Raw genomic sequence first — 19885 nt, forward strand, 5'->3', positions numbered from 1 at the left:
GCAGTGGAAAAACTAAATTAAACTTTTAATAAAAATGTAATCCAACACCTTGAACAGCCAGGTATCCCAGAATGCATCTCTCACCTACCCGCAAGCGTCAATGGCGGAGGAGTAAACCTGTGTCATTTAAAAATACCACTATTATTGTATTCACGAAATGTCGTTTTTCAGGCGAGAATGTAGATGCTTAAAGCTCATTGGTTTATTTATAAAGATGGCGCCTATTTGAAAGTTTGACCTGACGTTTTCAGAGTTGTGAGATCCAGGCGATCAGCGGGTGCTCAGCTCTCTCTCTCTCTTTCGCTCTCTCCCTCTCTGTTAGTGTGTTCGGAGCGCGAGTCGTGTGGATCTGGCCGAGCTCTTCTTCGACGTCAGTCTGCTGTTGTGGTGTTGTTTGCTGCTCTTCCTCACTGTGCGTGGCTTGTGTTCGGCGTACGTGCCGATGATGATGGTGGCGTTTCCGCTCGTCAGCAAAGTGCTTCTCCGAATGCTCATCAGAACCAAAGGTCAGAGGTCAGGCCACACACACCTGATTCACATTCACTCGCCCCGTCTCCACTAGCGGACAGTTATGAGTACAGTCATTGTGTGTCCTCTGAGATTAAGCTTATTTGGTGTATTTGAAGCATATTTGTTTTTACAGCTGTCGTGGTTGCTTAAGATATGAATTGTATATCATTATATTTTTGTGCTATTTTAAGTGTTATACAAATAATTTTTTAAATAAGTGAATTTTTTTTTTTTTTTAGGTATACAGATTAATACTGTGTAGAAAAAATTATATGCTCTCACTGTAACAATGCTGACATGGAAGCAGATGAAAATCATGACCCAAATTCAGTTTATTATAATGGTGATTATCCAACAAATGTGAAACATAAACCATGAGTTAATCCAAAGCATGAAACACAAAATAAACATGACCCTTGACTAGAAACCATAACCCTGGAACATGGAACATCATTCAAACTTCAATGCACAACAAAGTAACATGGCAAACATGAGGGCTCGACAAAGACTAATGACAACAAAAAACACCTGTGAACAATCAACCAATGAACCAATCAGAAAGTGACGCATAAACAGGGGAAGCACAAGACATGATCACATGATAAGGAACCATGAAACATGACTGTGAGAATAACAAAATAAAAGACATGAACTTGAAACAAAACCACAACACAGACGTGAAAATCAACATGATGCAAAGTAAATATTTTAAGGTGATATTCCAGTCATTTGCTTTGGCTTCAGTACAATGTCAACACAAAAGGCAATTACTTGATTCTGGATTTTTTTGTGTGTGTGCGTAACATATAATGTCTGTATGCAAATATAAAACAGACTTTAAATTGTAGCAAAATCATTTCAAGTATTAGAATTAAAACTGCACAAAATTAGTTTTTAAATTGTTTAGTAGAACTGGTCAAAATTACTTTATAATATGTGTTTTAAAACTGGACTTTTATTCTGCCATCCTTTTATGATGTTTCAGCTCTCTGGTCTGCAGTAGTTTAGCTCAAGATGGGGTCATGTGTGTGTGTGTGTGTGTGTGTGTGCAGGAGCATCTCTGTTGTACACCGTCCTGTACCTGGTGGGTCTTGCCTTACCGTACGTCCACATCATGTTCCTCATCTGGGCGGTTTGCGAGATGTTTACACCCATCCAGGGCCGCACTGGAAATGAGGAAATCCGACCCGACTTCTTCATGGGGTCAATTATTACCCTGGCAACCGTGATTCTGTCTTCCTATTTTGTGAGTCATACACTATTTAGAGTCGCACTGGTGTGACGTCAACTCCCCTCTTCGATTGATTGGCTAGAGGAGTAGCTGTCAATCTAGGACTAGTGGACCAATGGTGACACTTAAGCCCGTACTAATTTACATGAAACTGGAACTGCAATATTTGGGAAAGCAAGCGCAGAACATAGAAAGAAGAGCGAAGAGAAAAACAGCACAAGTGTTAAAAAGAGTAAAATATGAGCAGACAATGCAAGAGAGCACAAAGCACAGAGTAATATAACCAAGGAAAACATACTTTTTTTAAGAAAGCATGACCATGAGTTTAAGTTTTGTGCAAAATAACTTTTAATGCGTTTCAAGTTTTTATTCATGCTTGTTATTTCTTGATACACGCTTATTATATTTTGATCCGTAACCACGTTGTTTGATATTCTGATCATTTTGCATTATTTTTTCAGCTTGTGCAATATATTTTTACATGTGTTTTTAAATTTTTGATTCACACTTATTAATTTTTTATCCGTGGCTGCAATACTTTAGGCGGGAAATTGATCCCATACATATTGTTTATTACGGTAATAAGGTGATTACTGAATTTGGTCCTCCAATATCACTGTCTTAGAACATTAAGCCACATTAAACGTTTTTCACGTAAAGCGCTTTAAGAATGTCGTCAGTATAGGAACATCATTTCTCTCGGACAAGTATCGGAGAATGGGTTAACTTTCAACGGGAACAAGAGGGGAGCAATCTCGCCTGTCATCGTGTTGGAACGGGAATTTACTAAAGAATTTACAGAAGAAAACTTGCAAATTGACATTTTTTCAACATTAATTAATTTTTAATTTTGGTTTATAAAGATTTGCAACCATGGTAACTGTTCCTTTAAGCAAGGGTGATCAAAAAACAAAAGAAAGGAACTCATATCTCACAAAAAAAAAAAAAAAGACTATTTATTTACACAAATAAATCAATATTACAAAAATAAATGTAATTAAAGAAAATACATTGAAAAAAATCTCTCTCTCTCTCTCTCTCTCTCTCTCTCTCTCTCTCTCTCCAGATGCATTTCATCTATCTGTGGTGCAGCACAAAGTGTGTGTTGGCTGTTCTGGGGTCAGTGTTCACGCTGATGTTTGTTCTGGTCTGCTCTGGTCTGTTCTTCCCGTATTCTGGTGACCCGTCCAGCCCGCGACCCAAACGAGTCTTTGTTCAGGTACCAGAGTTTTCTCAAACTCAAACCATAACACTCTGTCCTGTTGAGAAATAAAATAAGCATTAGCTGGAAGTAAGTTTGTTTTTATATATATTTTAATTTAATTTAGTTTAAAACGTTTATAAAAATGGTATTGCTTTACAATAAGGTATTAGTTAATATTAGTTATACATTAACTAACATGAACTAACAATGAGCAATGCAATATTACAGCATTTATTCATCTTTTTCAATGTTAATAAAAATGTTCATGTTAATTCACAATGCATTAACTAATGTTAAGAGATGCAACTTTTGATCTTAATTATGTATTAATAAATGTTGAGGTTAACATTAAGAATAATAAATGTTGTAGAAGTATTTATCATTGTTAGTTCCTGTTAACTACCATAAAAAATATATAAAGACATATTTAAAAAGAAAAAGACAAACAAAATTGAAATGAAACAGAAAATATAAAAATAAAAACTCAAATTTTCAAAATACTAATAAATACTGTAATAGTATCTCAATCATACAAAACACATCACTGGAATAATCCAGGATAAATCAGGTTTAAATGGTGTTTGCAGTAATGAACTGAGTCAAGCAGAGTCAAGAACTATACAGCAAAACCTGGGAGTATATGTGAGACCGCACTCAAGAGTGTTAAAGTGTTCAAATAAAGCCCTATTCGGACAGTAACTGTTTCTCATGTGGACATCTGTAATAATAAATCTACATGGCACCTCAGTGATAAAACTCATGCATTCAGATGGTGATTTATTGTGAGTTTTGTGATCATATGAACCTGTGAATGCATTGATCACGTGGTCATTCGCTTGATTGCTGTAAATAAAATGTCATATACATGGAATAATATGAATAAATTCGTATTTGATTTAATAGGAAAATATTGTTCTATTTATTATTTTATTCTCATTTTCTTTTTTATCTCAAAAGGATGTAATTTAAAAAAATATGGAACTTAGTGGAAACAAGATAATGCAGCCTCTTATTTACATGAGGTAATATAAAGCTGCTTGGTTTGTATTTTTAATGTTGTAAATAGCCTACATATTATACAATTGTATCATATTGCTGTCACAATAACGGCCCATTTCAAATGTTTATGTGCTTTCTTCTTTTTCTCAATCACACTGATAATCATAATGATGACTTTTCTCCCTCAGTGGTTCTGCTTGTTAACAGCAGGTGTTCATCAATAATGGTCAATCGTCACTCAATTATTCACTTAATTATCTTCTTATTACTTATTATTATATTAACTTTAACACTGCTTCAGTGTTCATTTAACACTCATGTTTTAACACTTTAACACTTCTGTGTTCTGTGTTCACTTCTGTGGTCTCACATATACTCCCAGGAGATTTAATTTTACACTGGAGTTTTTGCTGTGTACAGATATTAATCTTATGTTTTTTTTTTGTTAAAGCACTTTAGATTAATTCTTCAGTAAAATGTGTCTAAATCCAATGAAGTGTGTGTGTGTGTGTGTGTGTGTGTGTGTGTGTGTGTTCGTGTTCAGCACATCACACGCAGGTTCCACGAGCTGGACGGATCTCTGCAGAGCTCAGACTCGGGATTCTGGATCAACAGTCTGGATTACACCGGCATGCAGCACATCACTCCTCATATCCCGGAGATCAACGACAGCGTCCACACACACTGTCAGGATCGCTCCTGCCCTTTCCCATGGTTCTCTATCACGTGAGTGTGTGGTGTCTGAGGATTGGAGGATGTAGTTCATGAACCTCGTGACGTCTTTTTCTCGTTGTTTCAGGGAGAACTGGTATCTTCCGGCTCCTGAAGTCTCTCCTGACGCTCCGCTGGACTTCCAGCTCGTATCCAGACAGGACACTGAATGGGGAACCGTTAACATGACCTTTGAGGTCAAAGGTGAGACCTCAGCCTCATTTCATCGAGAACCAAATGGGAGTGATGTCTGCCAGATTTCTAATGTACATAAGATCATTGTTTTTACTATGTATATTACATTATCTATTTTTACAGAGTTGGTCAATAAATCCATATCACTTGCTTTTGATACTTTGTTTGAACCAATTATTATTTCCTTGTGATTGTAATTATGTATTTTAAGTCATTTAAAAGGCTATTGTTTGCTTAGGTCTATTTTTATTACCACCCAAATCAAATTATTACAGATTAGTCGTCGCAATAATCGGCCGATTACTCGATTACCAAAATCATTGTTAGTTACAGATGACTGTTTTTTAAAAGCATTTTTTTAATTATTAAATCTGCTTTTAGTTTAAATTTATATATTACAAATTTGACCATTTTTAACTACAACAAATACAAATTACTAATATTTACATTTATTACTAGTTTTATTTTGCAATTTTATATGTTGATAACGTAAACTGCTTTTAATATTACAAGTATTAAACTTTTTAACTAGTTGTATAATATATTTAATAATTATATAAAAAATAATTACATCATAATATATAAAAAACACCCACATGCATATATAAATAAATATCAAAAAGAATAATGACTGTTGATGACTATTTTTCAAAACCTTTTTTTATATTTAAAGCTGCTGTTTAAAATGTATAACAATGTTTGTGTATATATAGCATATTTTTTAATTTGTTGCATTTCTTTAATTTAAAAAAAATCTTATATTTTAAATTAATTTTATAATATACATGCATATCTACTAGGGGTGGCACGGTTCACAATAATTTTCTTTTAATCTTTAACACTCCAAAAATTTACTTCAGCATTTGATATATAGCTTAATTATCTAATTATTAATTAATTAATTTAATAAATGGGGCCTGTTTGCAAAACGCAGCTTCTCTTTTCCCATCCCGAAGTAATAGAGAGCGGTCACCGTGAGGAAACTTTCAGTGGCCCTGGAGGTCCATCCATCTGTAGTGAGAGCTACGTGGGCTGTGTTGGACAGTTCTTTGTCAATTTCTCCTCCTGCCTCGTCATCATAGGCGTAATTTGGGGCTGGGACATGTCCCCACCACTTTTTGCCAGGGTAGATATTGTCCCCACTACTTTTGAAACATCTCGCAGCACGGATGTACCAATACAAATAAATAAAACATCTCCAGTTAACTAGCAAAGTATTTGTTTCGTTTGTTTGTTAAATAAGAAGCAATCTAGCGCTGAAATGTGCTTTTTTAATCAAGTGATCAAAGTGCTCGTTGCCCCTGCGATCAGTGGCGCGGATACTGTGTTCTCTTGCGGCTCGCGCACACACTCCACTGTCTTCACTCGGACGCGCGCTTCAATCCGTTGAGGAGACTCTCTATTCGTTCCCGTGAAATCACTAAACAAAATTCACACAAATCTGTCCCTGCTTGATATACAACCACTGATAAACATAATCGGTTTTGATGAAAAAGAAAAATATGTATATACAAGTGCGGATCAGAACTCAGAACAGCTGACACGCTTGGCAAAAGTTCTGCCACGGTACCATTAAAATACACAAGTGAACCAGTCGGTCTATGTATTTATTCACGTGAAAAAACAACATATAGTGGAGTAGATCTCATTAAATGTCTGAGTAAACCCAGTGTACTATTTAAATCGATTGCTGGACATCGTAATGTTATTCTACATACATTTGATTTATGATTTAGCATTGTATTAGCACAGGCACGCGGCTACATCGCGCATGCGTCGAACCGTGCGGCGCACACACGGACCGAACTGAACGGTTCGGATGTTTTTTCATGTACCGTGCCACCCCTAATATCTACATTTATATTTGCTATTTATTAAAATTTGTATCCATCCATCCATATATTTTCCTTTGTTTAGAGAGTAAAATCAAATAATCAGCAGCGTTCAATAATCCAGTGAGTGTGTTTGACTGGTTTAGTTGTGTTTATTAATGATGAATAATCTCCACATGTTCAGCGTCTCCTGTTGTTCTCGCTCAGGTCCGAGTCACATGTCTCTGCGCGTAGAGCCCAGCGCCGGCGCGTATCTGATGTCCTTGGCATTGGGCGACGGGACGCGTTTCTACGACCCCAGCAGAGTAAACTTCATATATTACTCTCACGGCCTCGACGCTCCTGTCTGGAACTTCTGGTTTGAGATTGAGGTGGACTTGAGCTAAAGAACCACAGATTTAACATGAGGAGCGTGGAGGTGTTTTTTATGTGTGTTGATGTGTGTTTCTCGTCTTCAGCCGCCCGAGTCCTCAGACGCATCTCCTGACGAGGGCTTGATCTCTCTGGCCGTCTCAGCTCATTATTTCTCCGGTTCAGACCAGCGCTCCGAGCAGCTGGAGTCATTCCTGAAGAGATTCCCAGCTTGGGTTTTCCCCTCTTCATGGATCAGCACGTACCACGTGTACAGATACTGACCCAGTAAACACGTGAGATCATGTGATGATCACAGTGACATCACACCATTCTCATACAGTGATACTCACAGTGTGAGTAATATGTATGAGCTCATTGTGAATTTAAAATGTTGAACAGGTTGAGAGAAGGCGGTTCAAATATTGTTCACTGGGGGGACATTCTACTTTTGTTTCTCAACACTATCACAGTGATATCACAGTGGTGTCACAGTATGAGTGCACACACAGATAACATTTTTTTTTTTATAAGAACGTTTTTCAAACATACAACTGACTTGAGACACAGTCTTAGAAGAAATCAACTGAAGAGAAAAGAAGACATTACATCTGTGAAGATCTCAGCAGAGGAGCATTAAACAACTCCACAAACAGCATTACCACTTATTACTAACCAGACTGACTTTATTTCGGTCAGATTTCTACAGAAGTTCTTATTGAGAATTAACAGAGGTTCAGATGTTGATGTTTTATTAGTGTTTGCTTTAGTTGGGCTCGTGACACTTGACTTTTAGACATTATATTTTCTCTGGCTGCTATACATGTGTTTGTAAGACACATTAATTATGGCAGGAAAAGCCAAAAGAGAATACATCCAAGTGATGTTGGTTTGTTATTGATAAGTTTAGTATTAGTATAGTTTCAGTATGCAGTCTTTGATGTGTTATTCATTTTATATTTTTAATTTTAATAGCCCTGTTATTGTACAGTGTGAGATCCAGCAGTATCATAATCATTTCTGAAGGATTTTAAATGCACAATAAGACACAAACATTTGAACTACTGTGTCATTTAGACAAAAAGAGACATCAAGAATCGGTGTATGAATCTCAACAATAGTGATGATCAAAAGCTTCATGCTGCAATGCATGCTGGGTATCTAGTCTTTCTGTTCACTTTGACCTCACATTGTGGTCATAATATGAGCACACAGTGAGGGCGCTGTGAGGTTACACTTTTAGATCACTGTGAACTCACAGTGGCCCTCATTTATCATTCTTGCGTAGAAACGGGCGTATATATTGGCGTAAGATTATGCTTACACTCCTCTCATCGCCTGATTTATGAAGCTGTGCGTACCTTTGAAATCCAGGTGTACGCAATACCTGCCCTTGATAAATGCCGCGGCTGAAAACGAGCGTCATTAGAATAACACGCCCCTATATATTCAAGTCTCCGCTCCCCCCACGCCCTCATTTTACGCCATGGACACACGGAAGACGGCAAAGAAGAGAAACTTCTTTGAGAAAGAGAAAGCGAAACCAGGGAAGTGGAAAGAAACAAAATTGATTTCTAGATTTTATTATTAATGACGCTTATTGTTATTTAGAAGAAGGTCGTTATTATTATTATTATTATTATTTAAAAGAAGAAGAATGTCATTTTTATTATTTTGTCAGTCTGAATTATTTTTTGGTCATTGAAAGCCTTTCATTACTAAACCCAGTCCGTGCACACCTGCCGGGCCTAACCCTGGCCTAACCATCGTTTTAAAGAATAGTACAACGGCGAGCGCGTCGAGTATAAACGCCAGGTAAACGTCAGGCTCGCAACTTAAGGAATACATATGCCTACAAATCAAATGCTTTGGTAAAGTCACAAAAATTAAACATTGAAGTCCATGTTGCACAAAAATAAAGACTGACGTTTATAATTACTATGTTTTTTTTTTTTTTTTACAGTGGGTCATAATATATCATATCTTATAGTTTGTCAGTGCGTTTTGTGGTGTTAGGAATTGTTTTTCTGCGCATTTCCACACTAACTCAAAACGTGCGTACATGTACACCACCTCCTGAGCTGGCGTAGGATTTGAGTGTGCCGTACGCCAACGTCCATATTGATAAATCTCAAAGTCACTGTGGTTTTGGGTGTACGCTGGAAATTTGGTGTACGCATTTTTGATAAATGAGGGCCATTGTGAGGTCATGGTGAGATCATATTGTTGACTGGGTGGGACAGACCTGTAACATCTCACCCTATGGCTCATTGGTTTGAATCCATGAAGGGAAAAACATCCAAGGTCTCTATTATTTATGGTAGTCTTGTCATGGAGAAATGTAGAACTCTTGGTATTACCTTGGGACTTGGTATTAATTGGGTAAAAAATATGGAAAAATGTCTCTTCTAAAAACTGCCCACCAGCTGATAAAGTGACAAATGTAGCACTGGGTATTAGCAGCTTTCTCCATCTATTCTGAGAATGTCCTCTGATCCGTAACGTCTCTGCTGTTCTTTCACAACTTTTGGAACTGACAATTCATCCTGAGCCATGTATTTTCCTTCTTAATGATGTCTCCTTTGTTACCGTAACTTTTAAAGGTATATAACTGTTTTCGGGTTGAATGGTGGTCTTCTCGCACTCCACTAACACCTGTGAGCGGAAAAAAACACCCTTGCAACTTTGGGCCGCCGGCCTCAGCGTCAGGAAGTATTGTGTGATATCAGGTCTCGCGATGTAACAAATTGCTTACGGCACTGCACACATACACTATCTAAACATTTATATGCTAGCCTTCTGTGTATCATACATACCTCAGTGGCTCCGTGCGTTCGCCGGCTTCTTTGAAAACAAATGCACATGACCAGTGGGAGAAGATGGGAGGGGGGAGAGTCGCCAACGAGTTTTGATGACAGTGTTGTCAAATATCTATTCTGAAGCTGTAGGGGGAGCTCTATAGAGAAACCCGCGAGCAAAAAGCGAGAAAACAGCGAAGAAATCGGCAAAGCTGCATAGGTCTGCTTTCATAGATATCATATATAAACGCTAGATGTCTTATGGCGCAGTCACTTCCGGCATCATCGTTCGGCCATCTTGTGACAGTGCTCTGTGCATTAAGGTGAATGATCAGCACGCACACAAATCCTCTTATCTCGCTGAAATCTTGACGGATTTACAAACGGTTTGGTTTCTTACAAACGTTATTAACGTGGCTATAATTCCGAATGCTTGAAAATGTATGTTATAATTTTTCATATGTATGCAGTGTATGTATGCAGTGTCATAACTACATCTCTGACGTTTATAACAAACCAAACCGTTTGAAAATCGGTAGAAAAATGAGCAAGTTATGGTTATTTAAAAGTACATGCACCATTGAAGTAGTGAGCGAGTACACTGTCGCAAGATGGCCGCCACGTGCGGCCGTCGACCTCCATTGGCCAGCAGTGCGCACGAGATATCTAGCCTTTATATATGATATCTATGTCTGCTTTAATCAAAAACTGACTTTCTGATGGGCAAATGGGACTTCAGGTCCTCTTTTTTATTTTTGCTTGATCTGATTCCTTTTTTAAACTGTTTTTCTTTTCTTTTAATAGACACCTTAATTATCTTTATTTCAATAGACACTTCCTGCCTGTAATTGAATTAATTCAGTGAAAATGTGTCAGTGTGAATGCTGGTAACTTTGTTCGCAAGGAAAACACAAAGTAATCAAAGTAAAATTTAAAAAATAAATCAACAGTTTATTTTTCCATTTAGAAGACAAAAACAAGAAAACAAATTATCCGAAGGAATATGGACCAACAGTAAATGTTTCAAGTAGTTTTCCAAAATTTAACTGGAAATGCAACTTTTAATGACTTCTGCAGTATTAAAATTATTCAACCGCCTGAATAGAACCCCTCACAACAGCACAAATCTGCATCAGGTGTTGTCTCAAGCACACCTTGTAGAAGAGGAAAGTCAACTGCGCCCTCTGCTAGCCACTTGTATTATTAATTTAATAATCATAAAGATCCACATAGTTATCGTGCACTGATCACGCGAACGGACAGCCAATCAAATCACAGTACGTGTGGGGTGACTTCAAATTTTACGGCTGACTCCAGCTCTTTTTTCGCCAGCTCCTTATTCGTCGAACTATTCGTTTCACCTTAAAAAATGTTGGATGGTTGTTAACCCCTCCCCCTCTGTGCTTTTGGTCGTATTTCTTAAAGGAACAGTTGTACGTGAATTACGAGCCTGTGGATCGGGCAGCATTTTTCATTTAACAGGGATACTCCACTTTTTTTGGAAATAGGCTCATTTTACAACTCCCCCAGAGTTAAACAGTTGAGTTTTATCATTTTGGAATCCATTCAGCCGATCTCCGGGTCTGGGGGTCCCACTTTTAGCATAGCTTGCCTTAGCACAGGGGTGTCCAAACTCAGTCCTGGAGGGCCACTGTCCTGCAGAGTTTAGCTCCAACCCCAATTAAACACACCTGAACCAGATAATCAGACCTTGTTTATCTGGTTCAGGTGTGTTTAATTGGGGTTGGAGCTAAACTCTGCAGGACAGTGGCCCTCTAGGACTGAGTTTGGACACCCCTGCCTTAGCATAATGAATTGAACCGGACAAGACCATTAGCATCTCTCTCAAAAAAATGAACAAAGAGTTTCGATATTTTATCTATTTAAAACTTGACTCTTCTGTAGTTACATTGTGTACTCGTGGACTCCTCCTATTGCTCAGCTACTGTTCGGATGCTCTTGCTTACTGCTCCGCGCTTTGCTCTATTGCTTTTACATTTTATCTCCTATATTTTGATATTTTATTTCCTTTTATCACCTAATTTTAACTTCAGTAAATCAGCACAGTGCTCAGACGACAAAGTTTGGATTACTAAAAAAACGCAGAATTCTTTTACCCGACCAGCTTACATTCCAGGGAAAGGAAAACACAAGGATAAGAGAGAAAATGTCTCTTCTGGTTCAAGAATCTACTTGCTGCACAAACTGCCACAGACTTTTACAAAGGATTGCAGTTCTTGAAACAAAGTTACTTACGGGACCACCAAACCAGACGGAGCACACAACAGAGCTTCGTCATGGACAGCCTCAGCATACAGCCGGTGAGTCCCATGAAACTAGTTCTCCTCGACAGGTAGAGAAACAAGCCGATCGACAAATAGATGGCACAAACAGGGAGCGAGACCCAAAGGCACTCGAGACATCAGATTTTCACAAGCCTCACATATTACCGCAATAGCATCCTCTACCCCAGATACAGCTCTGACAAGGATTGCAAACACTGACCTCCTACCACCGCCTATACATCTTGAGAACAGATTTGAAGTACTAATGAATGTAAATGAGGAATCCCCAAATGTGATGAATGTGACCGAACACAGACTGAATGGGCCAGTAGCTAACACTGATGCTAACTGGCGCTCAAGGTCGAGCAGACAGCGGCACTCAGCTCAGAGCGCTGCCAAGCCCAGGACTCTGATAGTGGGGGACTCCATAATCAGAAACATTAGCAGCAGGGATACAACTACAGTCTGCCTTCCACAAGCAACAACTTCTGATGTAAACAGGGAACTTCAGAACATTCTGATGGAACATAAGACTGCAAATCGACTCATCACTCATGTGGGGAAGAATGATATTCATAAAGAGCAGTCAGAACTCCTTAATAGACTGAAAGTTCAAACATTCATCAGTGGACCTCTCCCAGCAAGAGGAACAAACAGGTTTTCATGGTTGCTAGGGCTTAATACATGGCTGCAAAAAAACTGCAATATAAAAGGAGTAAACTTCATTGACAATTTCAATCTTTTCTGGAGTCAACGACAACTATTTCATCGGGATGGCCGTCACCCAAACACACTTGGTTCAAGAGTGTTAAAGGACAATTTCTACTTCTCCCTCAATCATCCTTCTGCAGTGTGTGTCAATCTGAACGACACACACACAACTGGAAACAGTATGAATGACCACGGGCCTTCACTTCAGCAGCAAAATGGACATGCGTTTGACATACCACACAAGGACAATGATAACACCACTCCGCCACAACAACCTCTGCTCACGGACTCAATCTCAGCTGAGCCCTGCCCACAGAGCTCACCACAGACAGACATATCAGAACTGCTTGAAGATTCAGCACCCAAGGACGACTTCCTGGAAAACAGCCAGGGAAGCCAGGACAGCATATTACAGCCTCCTATAACACCAGAGCAACAGCCCCTTTCACCAGACACTTTTTCCCTCTCTCCAGCATCGCCACTTCTGTGCTTCTCACAGAAAATGGAAGAACTGGTGCATGCTGGAACCAAACTATCCCACTCCTTTGCTGCAAGCCCCCAGATACCAACCAAAAAAAGACAGGCACCGCAACCACCAAAGCATGCGGGCCCAGCTCGCCCTCCCCCTTCTGTGAGAGCTCTTCGGCCTCTGCCACAACGCCAGGGCCCACACCCTCCTCTATCAGCTCGAGGTGAACCAAAAACAACTGATACCAGCTCTCAGTGATATGTGTCGGGTCTCCGCTCTGATAACATTAACTTTCTCAAATGTTTACAGAACAAGCGGGAACCCAGTGTGCCTGTATCTTTCTCTATTGCTGTTCTATTACAAGATAGAAAGAAGGCCTTCAATAGCCGTACAGCAAACCCAACTAATCTGGTGCCTATTACATGTCAACCTAAGATTGCTGTGACAAAAAGTAAGACTGTCAAGTTAGCACTTTTAAATATTCGTTCACTTAAAAATAAATCACTTCTAGTCAACGACTTAATAACCACAAACAACCTGGACTTTATACTTCAAAATGAAACCTGGCTAGAAGACAGCTGCAGTGCAACAATCCTCAATGAAGCAGCCCCTCCTAACTTTACTTTTATGAGTGTCTGCAGAGCTGTTAAGAGAGGTGGGGGTTTAGCTGCTCTTTTTAAAGATATTTATCATTGTATAAATTGTTTTAAAAACTTTTGATCTGACTCAGCATGTACATGGACCCACACACAATCGTGGACACACTCTAGATTTACTTATCAGTAAGGGTCTAAACATTTCATCGATTGTTATTAAGGATGTAGCACTGTCTGATCATTTCTGTATTTTCTTTGATATATTGATCTCTCCTGCCACTGAAGCTAGATCTGTGTCTGTCAAGAAGAGATGCTTAAATGAAAACACTGGTGTCCTATTTATGAAGGCTATATCTTTAACACCAAGCATATCTGCAGACTCTGTTGATTTTGTCCTTGATTCTTTTAACTCAAAAGTTAAAGGTGTAATTGATGATATTGCTCCTGTTAATGTCAGGAAGAAGAATGGCAGACAAAAAGCACCTTGGAGAAACTCAACAGCAGTGCAAAATATGAAAAGACAATGCAGAAAAGCAGAGCGCATGTGGCGGAAGACAAAACTTGTAGTCCATTATAACATCTACAAAGACAGCCTTCATGCTTTCAATATGGAACTAAGCAAAGCTAGACAGACTTTCTTCTCAAATATTATAAACAGCAATTTAAACAACACACGCACTCTTTTTGCTACTGTAGAGAGACTGACAAACCCCCCAAGCCAGATTCCCAGTGAAATGCTTTCAGAGAACAAGTGCAGTGAGTTTGCTTATAATATCATTGCTTATAATTTGCAATAATATCAGAAAGGTGATCAGCACATCCTTGAGTTGCACTGGGGTAAGACAGATCAAACCACCTGAGAAAGTAGTTACTATGTCTGACTTCAAAGAAATTGATGGCAAAATTTTGGAAGAAACCGTACAGCACCTTAAAAAATCAACCTGTGCTCTTGACACACTTCCCACATCATTTTTCAAAAGTGTGTTAAACAGTTTAGAAGCAGATCTCCTAGAAGTGGTAAATGCTTTACTTCTCTCTGGGAGTTTTCCAAACTCCCTGAAAACTGCAGTTGTCAAGCCCCTCCTGAAAAAGAGCAATCTGGATAAGACCATATTAAGCAACTATAGGCAGATCTCAAATCTTCCTTTCATAGGCAAGATCATTGAAAAAGTTGTCTTCAATCAGCTGAACAAATTCTTGAGCTTGAATGGACACTTTGACAATTTTCAATCTGGTTTCCGACCGCACCACAGCACAGAGACAGCGCTCATAAAGATAATAAACGATATTCGCTTAAATACTGACTCAGGCAAATTATCGGTGCTGGTACTACTCGACCTCAGTGCTGCATTTGACACTGTCGATCATAACATACTTCTGGACAGGCTGGAAAACTGGGTGGGGCTTTCTGGGATAGTCCTAAAATGGTTCAGGTCATACTTAGATGGGAGAGGTTATTATGTGAGTATAGGAGACCATAAGTCTGAGTGGACATCCATGACATGCGGAGTCCCTTAAGGCTCAATTCTTGCGCCACTCCTGTTCAACCTGTATATGCTCCCAATGACCCAAATAATGAGAAAGAACCAAATCTCTTACCACAGCTATGCAGACGACACACAGATCTACTTAGCCCTATCACCCAACGATTACAGCCCCATTGACTCCCTGTGCCAATGCATTGATGAAGTTAACAGTTGGATGTGTCAAAACTTTCTTCAGTTAAACAAAGACAAAACTGAAGTCATTGCGTTTGGAAACAAAGATTAAGTTCTCAAGGTGAATGCATACCTTCACTCTAGGGGTCAAACAACTAAACATCAAGTCAGGAATCTTGGTGTGACACTAGAGTCAGACCTTAGTTTCAGTAGTCATGTCAAAGCAATAACTAAATCAGCATACTATCATCTGAAAAATATTGCAAGAATTAGATGCTTTGTTTCCAGACAAGACTTAGAGAAACTTGTGCATGCTTTCATCACCAGCAGGGTGGATTACTGTAATGGACTCCTCACTGGCCTTCCCAAAAAGACCATAAGACAGTTGCAGCTCATACAGAACGCTGCCGCCAGGATTCTGAGCAGAACCAGAAAATATGAACATATCACACCAGTCCTCAGGTCTTTACACTGGCTCCCAGTTCAATTTAGGATTGATTTTAAAGTATTATTACTGGTATATAAATCATTCAATGGCCTAGGACCTCAATACATTGCAGATATGCTCACTGAATATAAACCCAACAGATTACTCAGATCATTAGGATCATATCAGCTAGAAATACCAAGGGTTCACTCTAAGCATGGCGAGTCCGCTTTTAGCTATTATGCCAGCCGCAGCTGGAACCAGCTTCCAGAGGAGATCAGACGTGCTCCTACAGTAGTCACTTTCAAATCCAGACTCAAAACACTTCTGTTTAGCTATGCATTTACTGAATGAGCACTGTGCCCATGTTCGTCCGACTGTTTGTACTGTACTGTATTTTATTTTTTATTTTTCTAAACTGTTTTAATTATTCTTATTTCTTTTTATTATTTTAATTTCTTCTATGTAAAGCACTTTGAATTGCCATTGTGTATGAAATGTGCTATATAAATAAACTTGCCTTGCCTTGCCTTGCCTTGCCTAGTTTGGAGACAGTGATGTCTTGTTTACACTTTCGCCTGGCTCCGAAGAGAGAGAGAGAGAGAGTGCGCGCGACCGGGGTCTCTCTCTCTCTGCTCGTTCTTTCAGTTAAACATGCGCCCTGTCACAAGTGCGGCAGTTCATCTACATTAGACGGTGTAATGAAGCGTGTGGGTTACTACATCCAACAACCGAACATTTTAACTTACCCTCTCGTAACTTCTGCATCCTTTAGCTTGGACTACAAAATTGCAGCAAGAAAAAAAAATGGCGGATTGCTCGAAGTGTTGGGCCGGAAGTCAATGTCCTTATTTGGCAGTTCCGCTGCAAATACTGTGACGTAATAGTTCAAAAAACATCATAGAGAACAGAAAAATCGAAACAGGTTGAAAAATAAGGCCAAAACAGAATATAAAGTTATCAACCCCTTACGAAAATTAACCATGGTTTTACTATAGTAAAACTGTAGTTAACTACGACCGTAGTAGCCGTGGTATTTTGGCGGAAACCATGGTTTTTAAAAACCATGGTTTTGATACCATAGTTTTACTACAGTTATATTGTAGTAATACTATAGTAAAACGGTAGTTAACTACAACCGTAGTAACCGTGGTATTTTGGCGGAAACCATGGTTTTTACAAACCATGGTTTTGATACCATGGTTTTACTACAGTTATATTGCAGTAATGCTACAGTTAAACCATAGTAACCATGACTGTAGTTTTCTCCAAAAACTAAATGGTAAAATGGTAGCCATGGTTTTACAAAATTCTTGAATTACATTTAAGCCATTTACTTGCAACAAACATCTACAAAATAACAACAGAAAGAAGTTACCATTCTATGATACAGACTTTATTACAGAAATTACATAATCTGAAAACATATAGACTTGCATTTGTTCTCACATGTGACATAAAACAATAAACTACAAAGTTATACAAAATTATTGGTGATAAAGTGCAATGGTTAAATTCAGTTGCTAATTTACAAATAAAAAAAATAGCAATTTGTTCCACTGTAATAATGATTTATATACAAATATAACACAAATAAACATGACTTAGAGCACCTTTAAATACACAGCATCTACCTCCTCTAAAAATGTCTATAACATGTAAACACGTGTTCAACACAAGCATATTTGCAATTTATACTGTACATACATTAACAAGATGACATTACTTAATAACTTCATTACTTAAACATTACTAAAAGTTTAATGGAAAATTCTTACATATACTACTAAACAAATTCAGAAGAAATTAGCAGTTCTTTGAAGAATGTTTAAAATGATATCCACTCACAAGAGATGAAGACATGGAGTCTCCTCAAGGGGGATGAAAACTCTAGGTGAAGAAGTTTTTGTTCAATAACATGTGATGCAGCATCCATGCCAGTAGCTGTCAGTATGAAGTCTGTCATATAGGCCAGCAGGTTACAGTCCAGCTTTGGTTTGGTTCTGTCTTGACCTTCAGCCCAAATGGACGCAGGAACTAAAATGAGAAGAATACACACCACATTAACACACAGCTTGCTGGAATACTCAACTGTACTATTGAGTAGCCGAGTAATAATGTCCAAAGTGCAATAATGTCCATTCAGCCAGTGTTTTCATAAATAACCCATAAATTATTAGGGCTCCAAAAGCCAAGCAGAAAGAATGTACATTATATGATCAGCTGAGTGTATTTTCTTTTACTTATACTCTTGAAAGGTTAAACAGAACAAAAAGTACATGTCTCATATATACATCATTTCACGAAAGAGAAAATGAGATGGAGAAAGTATTGGTTTGAGTAGAGACATCTGTAACCAACAAAGGGATAGAGCTCTAGACACTCAATTCAATCGTAAATGCATGATAACAGATAATCAAGAAAGCTATTGTATTGTTTCAACCTGGAAAACAGTGCATGAGTCACGTGGACCTATTTTATGGTGATTTTTCATTCCTTTTACAGTTTAAAAAAAATATCTGTTACATTTCACTACATGAAAAGAACAAATCAGAACATTCTTCCAAATAGGGGTGGGCGATATGCCAAAAATATCATATCACGATTGTTTTTCAGGAAAATCACGATTCACAATTTTATCACGATTCTTTTTTATGTTGGTTCTACTATTTTGTGACTGAGCATTACAGCCAAACTAAACTAATGTCCATATTTTAAAAACAAAGCCTTAGGTAACAAAATATAAAATAAAAAAGAATGGCAGACAGGGTCGAAGATAAAAAAATTTTCTTTGTTATTAAATATTAAGATCAAAGATACACATTACACATACACAACAACTTAATTAAATAAACAGTGCTTTATGTTTTCAGCTACAGTAGGTGCATTTTACAGTAGCATTGAAGAAAGTAATTAAATGAACAAATATGAAAATAAAACAAAACATTGACTTCACTGTATAAATTATACATTTATACTTATTAAAGCTACTATTAAAAGTTATCAGTCAAGAGCAGTGAGTGATTTTCTCTTTGCATTTTGTTGTTTTATTAGTTTGCGTTCAGTTTAGACATAACCGACTTTGTCTATGTAAACCTTGTGTGTATTTGACAGTATTAGCACAATAAGACTCGAAAGATATCTTAGTCCAGTATCCAGGCGCTGGTAGACAGGCTTTTAGTGCATGTGAGCTTCACGTGTAGGTGCTGAGAAACACACACGTTAGAACAGCGCATCAGCACGCAAATTAAATGTTTAACCGACAAGGCATTAAAGCACATGCAAATTATGAACTTTTGTGAACTGCAGTGTGCCGTTCCGCTGCGTTAACATTTTATGTGAATATACGTCGTGTTGTTCAGTATGTTTGGACAGAGGTGCCAGAACATCGTCATATCGCACACCCCTACTTCCAAAGTTCATGTTTTGTGTTCCACAGAGTAGATGACGACAGATATAGAATATTTTTTGGTAAGTTACTTATCCCTTTAATGTTTATCATATTTTGTTATACTGACATTTGTTAGACAACAATTAATTGGTTTGTAAATGTACTTACCACTAATACACTCGAATTGCCAATAGAACTCGCTTTCTTCCAGTCCAAGAATTCTTTTCTTCATGTTGGTATAGATTGGACAGTTTTTTTTGGAAAACTGGGGACAAAAAAAAAAAAAAAAAAAAAAGATTTTAAAAGACAAAAAATGTAGATATACAGTACATACCATATAATCATTATATGTTTATTAATGGTATTCACTATGACTTCACTATTTACCTGGCAAACAGCTGATGGTTTCACACTCTCTCGTCTGTATTAAAGAAGATGATAAATAGAAATGACATTTTTGACAGTCACAAATTGTCCAATGTCATTAAATGTAATGCTTAAGACCTGTGCATGGATA

General features: G+C 38.0%; 2 protein-coding genes across 2 annotated transcripts in view; both read left to right on the forward strand.

Annotated features, from left to right (window-relative positions):
* The window catches only part of LOC308694947 (endoplasmic reticulum metallopeptidase 1-like), a 50146-nt gene extending 42062 nt beyond the window's left edge, over window positions 1-8084 (forward strand). The window contains exons 9-15 of the mRNA XM_081372803.1: window positions 323-506; window positions 1563-1756; window positions 2808-2960; window positions 4489-4670; window positions 4744-4859; window positions 6890-7053; window positions 7141-8084. Coding sequence (XP_081228929.1) covers window positions 323-506; window positions 1563-1756; window positions 2808-2960; window positions 4489-4670; window positions 4744-4859; window positions 6890-7053; window positions 7141-7317 — 1170 coding nt within the window. The 3' untranslated portion in view covers window positions 7318-8084. The remainder of the gene's footprint in view (window positions 1-322; window positions 507-1562; window positions 1757-2807; window positions 2961-4488; window positions 4671-4743; window positions 4860-6889; window positions 7054-7140) is intronic.
* The window catches only part of LOC308700561 (CD276 antigen homolog), a 1553888-nt gene extending 1537374 nt beyond the window's left edge, over window positions 1-16514 (forward strand). Inside the window, exon 12 of the mRNA XM_081382222.1 lies at window positions 15346-16514. The gene's annotated coding sequence lies outside the window, so the exon portion shown is untranslated. The remainder of the gene's footprint in view (window positions 1-15345) is intronic.
* The last annotated feature ends 3371 nt before the right edge of the window (window positions 16515-19885 follow it).

The sequence above is a fragment of the Scardinius erythrophthalmus genome (genome assembly GCF_964197995.2).
Source record: "Scardinius erythrophthalmus genome assembly, chromosome: 1".
Lineage (NCBI taxonomy): Eukaryota > Metazoa > Chordata > Actinopteri > Cypriniformes > Leuciscidae > Scardinius > Scardinius erythrophthalmus.